The sequence below is a fragment of the Gymnoscopelus braueri genome (assembly GCF_963280865.1).
Source record: "Gymnoscopelus braueri genome assembly, chromosome: 8".
In the NCBI taxonomy this organism is placed as follows: Eukaryota; Metazoa; Chordata; class Actinopteri; order Myctophiformes; family Myctophidae; genus Gymnoscopelus; species Gymnoscopelus braueri.
This window is the reverse complement of record NC_137609.1, coordinates 54,595,810-54,607,845: the sequence shown is the minus strand read 5'-3', so window position 1 is coordinate 54,607,845 and position 12,036 is coordinate 54,595,810. Positions and strand designations below refer to the sequence as shown.

Sequence of the window (12,036 nt, the reverse complement as noted above, 5' to 3'; positions counted from 1 at the left end):
AGTGTGGATGGGGCATTAAGGAGCAGTGTGCATGGGGCATTAAGGAGCAGTGTGCATGGGGCATTAAGGGAGGCAGTGTGGATGGGGCATTAAGGGAGCAGTGTGCATGTGGCATTAAGGAAGCAGTGTGCATGGGGCATTAAGGGTCAACTTAACAAAACTTAACATAATAATTTAAGTTAAACGTATAAGACAAGAGTCCACAGTACAGTGAAATAAGAGAAATACAAATAGTTAGATGAAAATAAAAAAAATAAAAAAAATAAAAAATAAACAAAGTACAACAACCGAGTTATAGGACTGTCTGGTTTAATTAAATGCTGCCATAAAATCTTAAAAATAACTAGAACAAGTGCTCCTCGGAGCACAGGTCTCCGTCAGGTCAGGTAGGTTATGGTAGCCTCCTGGTGGCGCTATAATACTGGCCAATGTGAAAAGATTGCCACGGATGTGATGTGGTTCAGTAGGACGAGCACCAAAAGGCACCAGCACCTCCACTCTTCATTGTAAACAAACATGTTGGAACCCGTAAATCTTTTTACAATAACCTCCTTTTTCAGAAATGAACCATTGAGGGTTAATAAGGGTCTTAATGCTAATAGCATAGACAGTAAAAAGTAGGCTAATATATATATTTATTGCGAACGCAGCGGAAGGAGGCGCGCCTCCGCGCAAGTGGAGCTTACTATGAAACCGTGCTCGGGTTGTGTCTCTGTGTCTCTGTGTCTCTGTGTGCACTGCCTGTGTGCAGCTCCTCTGAGATAAGTAAATGTCCAATTTAGACGTACCATACATCAAATGAAAGGTCTTTGAAAACTGAACACACCTGTCAAGGTTGCGTTTAAGCCCGCCCCTTCCCCCGGAAGCCACGCCCCGGAGAAGGCTCCTAAAAACTCCCCATTGAAACCCCATGTTAAATGAAAAGTGCCCGAATCGCTCCGAAACTTTTTCTACCCCCCCCTAAGTGGGGATCTACGAACAAATACTTCGGGCTCGGATTTTGGCTCCGCCCCCCGGAAGTGGGTGAAACAGGCACTTCAAACACTTTGTTGAATTGTTCAAAAACATTCAAAGTTTTTTTTTTGTGAATTTGTATTTTTCTAAGATGCTCCTTTTAATTTTTTTATTGGTTACTTTTTTTTAAATATTTTTTTTTCATTATTCTTTTTATTTTTTTGCGTTCGCTTACCGCGTTCGCGCGTCTTACTTGTATTTGTATTTATTTATTATTATAATCATTAACATTATATATTATATATTATATATTATATTTTTTACATTTATTTATATATATATATATTTATATATAGATGTATATAAAAAAACAATTTCCTCTTCTTTTTGTCGTTGCCAGGAAAGCGGTAGAATGACACTTTAGTGGTTATTTTAGTCTCAGATCTGTTAAAACAGCGAGGGACACAGCACTGTGCATATTTGGGAAAATACACACTTGGATCCGGAAGTTATTCTAGCGGGGCGCAACGTCACGTCTTAACAACCGAATAAACCTCTGAACCACACCATGGACTGGTTCAGAGGTTTATTTAAACTTTGGCCATTTGAAAATAGCAGATCTACAAGCTCACAAATGCGTCGCATCGCGACGCGTTGTGAGCTTGTAGATCTGCTATTTTCAAAAGATGTTTTATACATTTTAGACGTTTGAAAACTTGTGAAACGGGACATTCTGCACAATCTGGACAATCGATAGAAAATACGTAATTCTTTTGGGGGGGGTGAGGTGAACTATCCCTTTAAAAACGGAAAAAAAGACTACAAACTCTGAATGACGCTCTAATGACGTCATTCACGTGCGACACTAACTCTTCTCTCTCCACTAGAAGGATGTGATGTGGTTCAGTAGGACGAGCATCCATCCAACACCCCGTAAACCCCCCAACAACGCCGACACCATGGACTCTCTCTGACCGACGGGGTTCACCCTAAAGGCCGCAGCCTTTACACCCTAAAGCCCGCACCCTTTACACCCTAAAGCCCGCACCCTTTACACCCTAAAGCCCGCAGCCTTTACACCCTAAAGCCCGCACCCTTTACACCCTAAAGCCGCCCGTCCCGCAGCGCCGTGCAGCTAGCAGGCTAATGCTAACGCTAGCATCCAGCCGCAGCTAGAGAGAGAGAGAGAGAGAGAGAGAGAGAGAGGAACCGGGGGTTCGGACCATCCAAGCGGCCCTGCGTTACAAACCCTCCTCCTCCTCATCCCGCTCAACCAAGAGAGCTGTGCGTTCAACGGGGTTTTAATCAGTGTATCCTCCTACATGTGAGTGTGTTCGAACCCCGCCGTCATGTGTCCTTCATAGAGACACACAGAGCGGCATTATAGCGACATATAACGGGTTATTGTAGAGAAGCAACGGGTTAGCTTGTTTGTAGCTCGTCGGTGGCTACGCGGTGAAGCTAACCAGGCTAAAGGAGAAGCTAGGAGCGGGGTGTTAGCTTAGCATGTCGTCCAGGAGAGGAGGCTACGCGGCCGGCATGGAGGCCAACCCGGCCTCCTCCTCCTCCTCCTCCGGGGGGAGCAACAATAATAACACTGGAGGAGGAGGAGGAGGAGGAGGAGGATCTAACCGTAAACAGAGCATCATTAACGTCCCCAACAGGAGCCAGCAGGATGGATGTTATGACCGTAAGATGGACAAGACTGGATACCATGCTAACCAGGTACTTTATATACTTATTACTTATAGACTAGATACCATGCTAACCAGGTACTTTATATACTTATTACTTATAGACTGGATACCATGCTAACCAGGTACTTTATATACTTATTACTTATAGACTAGATACCATGCTAACCAGGTACTTTATATACTTATTACTTATAGACTGGATACCATGCTAACCAGGTACTTTATATACTTATTACTTATAGACTGGATACCATGCTAACCAGGTACTTTATATACTTATTACTTATTACTTATAGACTAGATACCATGCTAACCAGGTACTTTATATACTTTAATATATACTTATTACTTATAGACTGGATACCATGCTAACCAGGTACTTTATATACTTTAATATATACTTATTACTTATAGACTGGATACCATGCTAACCAGGTACTTTATATACTTTAATATATACTTATTACTTATAGACTGGATACCATGCTAACCAGGTACTTTATATACTTTAATATATATTTATTACTTATAGACTGGATACCATGCTAACCAGGTACTTTATATACTTTAATATATACTTTTTACTTATAGACTGGATACCATGCTAACCAGGTACTTTATATACTTTAATATATACTTATTGACTGGATACCATGCTAACCAGGTACATTATTATATATTATAGTCAGGATACCATGGATCTGCTAAGCAGAAGGTACATTGTTATATTTAGTATATACTTTTTATATACTTATAGTCAGGATACCATGGATCTGCTAAGCAGCAGGTAGAAGATAATATACTTTATAGTTCAGGGGTTCTTAAACAGTTTTCAGGCCAGGGAGCCCTTAGCTGAGAGAGAGATGAAGCAGGGACAGACATCACCACCATCATCAGTGTTAAATACTCAAACCTTCGCCTCAATCCTTCCCATAGTTGACCATTGACTGGCTCTGTGCTTTGATTGATTGAATACTTTATTATTACTTTATTTGTAAGGCACAGTGTTAGGGCTGTCACGATTACAAATTACGATTAAGTTGACGATTAATTATCACTCAAATAATTGCGATTAGCGATTTGATTGTGTTTCTGTCGTTGAAAATGTATGTAAACATTATGAATAATAATTACATTTCTGTTTGGCTTTTAGCTTTCGTAAACAAAAGTTGCACAGGGCAGATATGACGAATAACTCATATTTAATTATTTTATACTTAAAAATAAACAATAGTGGAAATAGCCGATCGCGTCGCAAAATGCGACGCGTTTGGAGCTTATAGATCGGCTATTTCCCCTATTTTGGAAAATATGTGAATTATTTTAACATGGAATTGATTGTGACTATTATGACCATTATGCAAACATAATTGTTTTATAAAATAATTATATATATATTATATAAAATAATTGCAATTGGACGATTATGTAATAATTGTGACAGGCCTACACAGTGTGTAATACACTAATGTATCTTTTACACACTCTGACAGTGGAGCTAGAGAATGTCTGCTCCCCCATTAGAAAAGAGTGTGTGGTGCCATGCATGCCCTGATGCTCCCCCATTAGAAAAGAGTGTGTGCCATGCATGCCCTGAAACCCCCAGAAAAGAAGAGTTGCCAACGTTCGTCACCATTTTTTGTCGTTGTTGAAAATAGTAAATCTACAAGCTCACAAGCGTGTAGATCTGCCGTTTTCTTTTTTTGAGTAGCAGAAGCAATAAATGAAGGCTTAAGTGGTTTAAACTGTTCCTCTTTTTGCCGGACCGGGGGTCCCCCATCCATGGAACCTCCTCAATGACCCCTCGGGGTCACTTTGAGACACAGTGGTGTCTAAATGCACTGTGTGTGTGTGTGTGTGTGTGTGTGTACACACACATATGTCTCTGTTTACTTGGTTATGCCTTCTGCCATTCAATCCGGGAACACATCTGTGTCACTTTAGATTTCTTTGGCTATTCAAAAAATAGCAGATCTACAAGCTCATAGCGCGTCACCGAGTACATATCGCAGTAAAAAATAAATACATGTAATTTTGGGGGTACTTGACATGAAAACGTTTGAGAACCACTGATATTAAAGCAACATAGTAAGTGTTTTCCCCCCAAAAAAATGATTTAGAAGACATGTGTAGAATCCCCCAGAAGCAAAGATTTGAGTAAAACATGTTGGCTTTAAAATATATATAAGATATGCACACATTTTCAAGATTAAAATGAATAAATAGCAGATCTACAAGCAAATCTACAAGCTTGTAGCGCGGCACTAATAGTATGCGTTGTTTGATTGATTGAGCAGTGTAGTAGGTAAACCTGTATTAGGCAGTATAGGTCGATCAGTCCGTGCAATTAGTCGGATATCGGCCAAAATCGCGATATTGCTCATTCATACCAGTGTTGATTTTGACAGCACATTTTGATTTAGTTTTAGTCATAGTCTTTTGAATAAGATTTAATTTAGTTTTAGTCACATTTCAGTCACCTGAAATGTTTTTAGTTTTTGTCTCGTTTTGGTCGACTAAATCTACGGTTGATTTTGTCGACTAAAATGTGTGTTGGCGGTGCCTTGATGGCGTCGTAATGGCTGATTTTACACTTGGTTGCATGCTGAAAATAGCCGATCTACAAGTCTGCGACGCGTTGTGAGCTTGTAGATCTGCTATTTTCAGAGAGCAACACCCTAGTGCAACCAAACATAAAATGACTCGTCTATTAGTTCTACTGGATCTCTTCTCCACTAGTCTAGAATTTTAGTCAAATTTGTATTTGTTGACGAAAGTCTTAGCTCATCATAGCTTAGTTTTCATTTAGTTTATTTAGTTTTCGTCAGTGAAAAAAGTCGAGCATTTTTCCTCATAGTTTTTAGTCTTTGAAATCAACACTGGTCCATACTTGCCACACTAGCGTTTCGCCCGCTGGTACGAGAAAACGCCACACGAAAAACATCACTTTGATTTCCCCGCTTCTCCTCCACCAGGGCAACATGACGGTCACGTCCCTCAAGTCCCGCCTGGCGCCCACCATCCAGACGGCCATGTCCGCCGCCGTGGACACGCTGCTGGGCGAGGTGGTCCTGGTGCTCAACGAGACGCAGCAGGAGCTGATGAACAAGGAGCAGGAGAACCAGAGGCTCAAGGTGCGCCTGGAGGTGTCGGAGCGCGAGCTGAAGACGCTGCAGGAGTGCCTGTGCAGCGCCCAGAAGCTCATCGACCAGCTGCAGATCACCTACTCCGGGAATCAGACCGTCGGCCAGTCGGTGTTCGCCCCGCTCACCGCCATGACCTCCATGGGCGGGGGGGGGGACCACCACAACAACAACAACAACGGCAACAACAACGCCCGGGGTGTGAACGGGGCCGGCGGGGTGGGGGTGGACCTGGGGGCTCTGGGGGGCCAGGTGGACGGGGACCTGCACGGGTTCGAGTCCCGGGACGACTACAAGATGTGCCAGCTGTCCATCCAGCCCGACGGCTCTGTGACCAATCACAGCATGGACTCATACTCCAACACCTCCCACATGCAGTGTACCGACAACAGACCAGGTACAATACTTATTACTCATTACTCATTACTCCTACAGACCAGGTACAATACTTATTACTCATTACTCCTACAGACCAGGTACAATACTTATTACTCATTACTCCTACAGACCAGGTACAATACTTATTACTCATACTCCAACACCTCCCACATGCAGCGTACCGACAACAGACCAGGTACAATACTTATTACTCATTACTCATTACTCCTACAGACCAGGTACAATACTTATTACTCATTACTCCTACAGACCAGGTACAATACTTATTACTCATACTCCAACACCTCCCACATGCAGCGTACCGACAACAGACCAGGTACAATACTTATTACTCATTACTCATTACTCCTACAGACCAAGTACCTACAGACCAGGTACAATACTTATTACTCATTACTCCTACAGACCAGGTACAATACTTATTACTCATTACTCCTACAGACCAGGTACAATACTTATTACTCATACTCCAACACCTCCCACATGCAGCGTACCGACAACAGACCAGGTACAATACTTATTACTCATTACTGATTACTCCTACAGACCAAGTACCTACAGACCAGGTACAATACTTATTACTTATTACTCATACTCCAACACCCCTCACATGCAGTGTACCGACGCCAACAGACCGGGTACAATACTTATTACTCTTTACTCCTACAGACCAGGTACAATACTTATTACTCTTTACTCATTACTCATACTGCCTACTGGGCCGAGCCTCGGACCGGCCCAGTAGGGCCCAGTTAGGGCCAGGCCTTAATTTTCAGGCTGGTTGAGAACTGTCTAATATATTTAACGGTTTAACATTGTAAGTTATACAACAGGTAGTTCCGACCAAGCAATCTGATTGGTTGAAATAGCTTTCTAGCCGTGCTTCAAACCAGCATCATAGCACGGGCCTAATCACATTAATAAATCACTCCGCACTGCAGTCTGCACCTGATTAGACCATATATGGTACAGCTGTGCTGTGAAGTCACGCTGTCCCACGGTAGGAAAACAAACAGACAGTACCCACCGCCGCCACCGGAGAACAAACAGCTACAAAATGGACTATGTTGTTAATTTTGACTTATTTGGTGGACTTACGGTTGATCAATGGTTAGAAGAGAGCACACTAAATTGCCTAAAATCCTATAATAAAAGGAATAACTGGAAAAAAGTGTGCTTTATTTCAATGGTAACATCCATACTGTATAAATATCCTCCTGTGTTAAAGTAAAATTACTCCCATTTCGTTAACAGTCCAGTGTATGTTATACTTTATCGTACGAAGGTATCGCACGGCAAAAATAGCCGATCTACAAGTTCACAACGCATCGCCATCTTGACGCGTTGTGAGCTTGTAGATCAGTTATTTTGGCCACGTAACACGATCGTACGACGGAGCATATAGCCTACTGGAATCAGCTGTGTTGATGAGACGAGAGTCAGAGAGACAGAGTGCTGCGCTGTTACAGGGACTATTTTGTCTCAGTCAAATAAACTCTTCTCTTTACAGGGAAACGGATTAGCGATTTTTTTTTTATTATGATTTTCCCCACAATATGAATACATTTGGATGTGTTTTGTTGGTAACTGTTGTATAATCGCAATATTACACTCGAGGGTGTGCTTTACCTTACATTATTAGCACTTCTGTGATCGCGGCGGAACTCGGCTTCGCCTCGTTCCTGACCGCATCACAGGCGTGCTAATAATGACGGTAAAGCACACCCTCTCGTGTAATATTGCTTAATTGACTGTGTTGTGTTGTAGATGACAGGCAGCAGGCCCAGGGGGGAGGAGGAGGAGGAGGAGGAGGAGGAGGAGGAGGCTCCAGGTTCGAGATCAAAGAGGAGCAGGGTCCGGTCAGCGGCCAGGGGCAGCATCCCACCAGGAAGGGCGGCGACAACCGAGTCGGCGGCGACGGCGGCGACCACAACAACGCGGGCGGCGACCTCAACTACATCCAGGCGTCCGGAGAGGAGGGCGCGTCTCGCTCCTTCACCTACCCCCTCCGCCACCCCAGGCCCGTGCGGCCCGTGCGCACCGGCGCCCCCGACGGACAGCAGAAGCCGGCGGCGGCCAGGACTTCGGCGGCGGGCGGGCGGGCGGACAGCGTCTCGCCGGGGAGGGCCGGCGGCGGCAACGGCGACGACTCGGCCGGGCCCTCGGGCTCCGACGCGCCGGAGGGCCCCACCAGCGACCGGCCGCACCACTGCCTGGAGTGCGGCAAGACCTTCCGCCTGATCTCCAGCCTCAAGAAGCACATCCGCATCCACACGGGCGAGAAGCCCTACCCGTGCGGCGTGTGCGGCCGCCGCTTCCGCGAGTCGGGCGCCCTGAAGACCCACCTGCGCATCCACACGGGCGAGAAGCCCTACTCGTGCTCCGAGTGCGGCAACAGCTTCCGCCACCTGGACGGCCTGCGCAAGCACCGGCGCACGCACACGGGCGAGAAGCCCTACGTGTGCGCCATCTGCGGCAAGCGGCTCAGCCGCCTGCAGCACCTCAAGCACCACCAGCTCATCCACACGGGCGAGCGGCCCTGCTGCTGCCCCTTCTGCAACCGCAGCTTCAAGGAGCCGGCCGCGCTGCGCAAGCATGTGCGCACGCACCGCGAGGAGGCGGGCCACATGGGTTTGCCCGGCGGCGGCGGCGGCGGGCCCGGGGGCGACGACACGGACCCGGACGCCTTGGACGACATCAACAACCTGCACCCGGCCGCGCCCTCCCCGCAGATGAGGTTCGGGGACTGGGGGGCGGAGGAGGACGACGGCTCCGTCGTGGACTGCGTGTAGGTGGAGCGTCGGGACGCGCGGCGCGTTTTAAACGCGGGACGCGTCGCGTGGTCCACCGGCGGAGCCGTCGTCCCGTCACCTCCCTCCCTCCCCGCTTCTCGTTAAGCCCGTTAAGACCGGGAACGCGTCTGTGTGACCAGTTAAACCGTTATTTTACACTTTGGCTGTTCAAAAATGGCACGTAAACAAGCTCTGTGCTCTGTGCTATTTATTTTTATTTTTTTCGTGAAAATTTGTGCAAATAATTTTTTTAAAGCGAGCATTTATAACTCAAATCTTTGCTTCTGGGGGTCCCTGGAACTGAATGTTTTACAAATGTTCGCTTTAAAATATATATATATATTCAAAGATTTGCACGAGTTTTCCAAGAAAATAGCGGATCTACGCGCTATGAGCTTGTAGATCTGCTATTTTTGAACAGCCAAAGAAATCTAAAAATGACACGGATGCGTTCCCGGCTTGCATAGAGGGTTGAGCGGATTTACTCCAGTTGAAAACCTTAAGGTTTTCTAAAAGTCTTCCTTGTGTATTCACATAACGTGTGGGTGGATGGTGATGCTGTCTGGTTTTATACACTTAGTTATGCGCTGCTGTGGCACCCCACCCCCCCCCCCCCCACCCCGAAAACAGCCGGTCATCTGCACATCATCGGCTGCGTTCGGGCGCAACTACTTTTATTTCAGCGCGCAGCTAAACGTATAAATCAAGTCTCTAAAGGAAGTCTGAACTTCCAGCCTCTTTTTAGTTTTTAGTTTTTGTCTAAGGAAACAGGCTTATATGTACGTATATATCCCTCCTAGCCTTTTGGAGTGTTGTTTAATAATCAGGGTAGAGCCTAATCTGCCGTTTATTTTTTGTGTTACACTTTTTTTTTAGATGTAGAAGTAGCTTTTAGAATTGTACACCCGGTTTTCTTTTAGTTTTTCCCCTCTTTTCCCTTCTTTTTAAAGTAACAGCAAAGCAAGTCGTTTTTTTTGTTACATGATCTGCCCTTCCAAGAAGAATTCGTACGGGGCAGTGGCTTAAAGGGATAGTTCACCCACAAAATGACTCTTGAGGGTGATGAGACTTGAATTCATGGATATTCTTTAGTTTTTGTCGCATCCCTAAGACAATAATTTGGTGACAGGCAGCGGTTACCTACCGGTCCGCTGGTCATCAAATTATTGTCTTAGGAATGAGACAAAAACTAAAAAAAAATATCCATGAATTCAAGTCTCCATGGGGTGAAAAAAAAGTCATTTTGGGCGTGAACTATCCCTTTAAGAGAAGCATTCTTGCGACAGGGAATCATTTAGTCTGAATCCGTAGAACCTTGGGGCGAAAAAAACAACAACAACCAAGCAGTCTTCCCACCCTCGAAAAAATCCCCCAAGAAGTGCCTTTGAGCAAAAGCACTCGACCCCCTACCGACCCCCCTACCGACCCCCCTACCGACCCTCCTACCGACCCCCCGACCGACCCCCCCTACCGACCCCCCCTACCGACCCCCCTACCGACCCCCCGACCCCCCTACCGACCCTGTGGAGCTGTTTGAAATGGACGATAGCCGAGTACCAGACAGCTCCCAGTCCCGTCAGAGTTAGAATCCTAGCCCTGTCCAGTTAATAATAATAATAATAATAATGATGATAATGATACATGCATGCACATTTAGGCAATAGATTGAATTAGCTAACGTAACGTGTTTTTTTTTTATTACTGATGCAAGACGTTGTACAACTCCCACTTATATATTTTTATTTTAGTTTTTTGTTTTGTACTGAATGTATGTATGCCTGCTGAGTTAATGGTGCATGCTAGCTCCATCCCACCAAGCGGATTAGGTTTAGTTGTTTTTTGAGGGGGTCATGAGGGGTGATCATATAGTTCATATATATATATATATTAAAGAAAGGGGGGTTTTCTGCAGGATAAAATGCGCTGAGAGAACGGCATCCGCCACATTGGAGCCGTTAGTCTTTGTATTTCCCCAAATGGAGGGAAGTAAACCCATTAAGACCTAGAACGCATATGTGTCACTTTATATTTCTTTGGCTATTCAAAATTGAGCAGATATACAAGCTCATAGCGCGGCACCGAGTGCCGCGCTATGAGCTTGTAGATCTGCTATTTTTGAAAAATCTTGATTTTTTATTTTGTATTTAGTTTAGTTAGGATTTTGTTAGGATTTAGATTTTTTTAAAGAATTCTCTCTCTGCCTTCTACCACCTCATCCCCCTGTTCTCTCTCTGCCTTCTACCACCTCATCCCCCTGTTCTCTCTCTCTGCCTTCTACCACCTCATCCCCCTGTTCTCTCTCTGCCTTCTACCACCTCATCCCCCTGTTCTCTCTCTCTGCCTTCTACCACCTCATCCCCCTGTTCTCTCTCTCTGCCTTCTGCCACCTCATCCCCCTGTTCTCTCTGCCTTCTACCACCTCATCCCCCTGTTCTCTCTCTCTGCCTTCTACCACCTCATCCCCCTGTTCTCTCTCTGCCTTCTACCACCTCATCCCCCTGTTCTCTCTCTCTGCCTTCTACCACCTCATCCCCCTGTTCTCTCTCTGCCTTCTACCACCTCATCCCCCTGTTCTCTCTCTCTGCCTTCTACCACCTCATCCCCCTGTTCTCTCTCTCTGCCTTCTACCACCTCATCCCCCTGTTCTCTCTCTCTGCCTTCTACCACCTCATCCCCCTGTTCTCTCTCTCTCTGCCTTCTACCACCTCATCCCCCTGTTCTCTCTCTCTGCCTTCTACCCACCTCATCCCCCTGTTCTCTCTCTCTGCCTTCTACCACCTCATCCCCCTGTTCTCTCTCTCTGCCTTCTACCACCTCATCCCCCTGTTCTCTCTCTCTGCCTTCTACCACCTCATCCCCCTGTTCTCTCTCTCTGCCTTCTACCACCTCATCCCCCTGTTCTCTCTCTCTGCCTTCTACCACCTCATCCCCCTGTTCTCTCTCTCTGCCTTCTACCACCTCATCCCCCTGTTCTACAATCCAGAGAGATCACATGCAGCCACCATGGGTCATGTTTTCAGACAGCATTTTGACAACTTAACCCTTTGAATC

General features: G+C 45.7%; 1 protein-coding gene across 1 annotated transcript; it reads left to right on the top strand.

The window, feature by feature from the left end:
- Nucleotides 1–1,861: 1,861 nt before the first annotated feature.
- Nucleotides 1,862–11,185, top strand: LOC308091014 (uncharacterized protein). Its single transcript, XM_080436308.1, has 3 exons — nucleotides 1,862–2,679; nucleotides 5,627–6,191; nucleotides 7,961–11,185. Exons 1-3 carry the CDS (start codon nucleotides 2,461–2,463, stop codon nucleotides 8,983–8,985), a joined length of 1,809 nt encoding a protein of 602 aa, XP_080292434.1. The 5' UTR covers nucleotides 1,862–2,460; the 3' UTR covers nucleotides 8,986–11,185.
- Nucleotides 11,186–12,036: the final 851 nt, after the last annotated feature.

What these genes read in the sequence shown, in the direction of transcription:
- LOC308091014 (XM_080436308.1), top strand. Translation starts at nt 2,461, where the DNA reads ATGTCGTCCAGGAGAGGAGGCTACGCGGCCGGCATGGAGGCCAACCCG. An exon ending in CTGGATACCATGCTAACCAG is followed by an intron (nt 2,680 to 5,626) that starts GTACTTTATATA and finishes CTCCTCCACCAG; the next exon opens with GGCAACATGACGGTCACGTC. An exon ending in GTGTACCGACAACAGACCAG is followed by an intron (nt 6,192 to 7,960) that starts GTACAATACTTA and finishes GTTGTGTTGTAG; the next exon opens with ATGACAGGCAGCAGGCCCAG.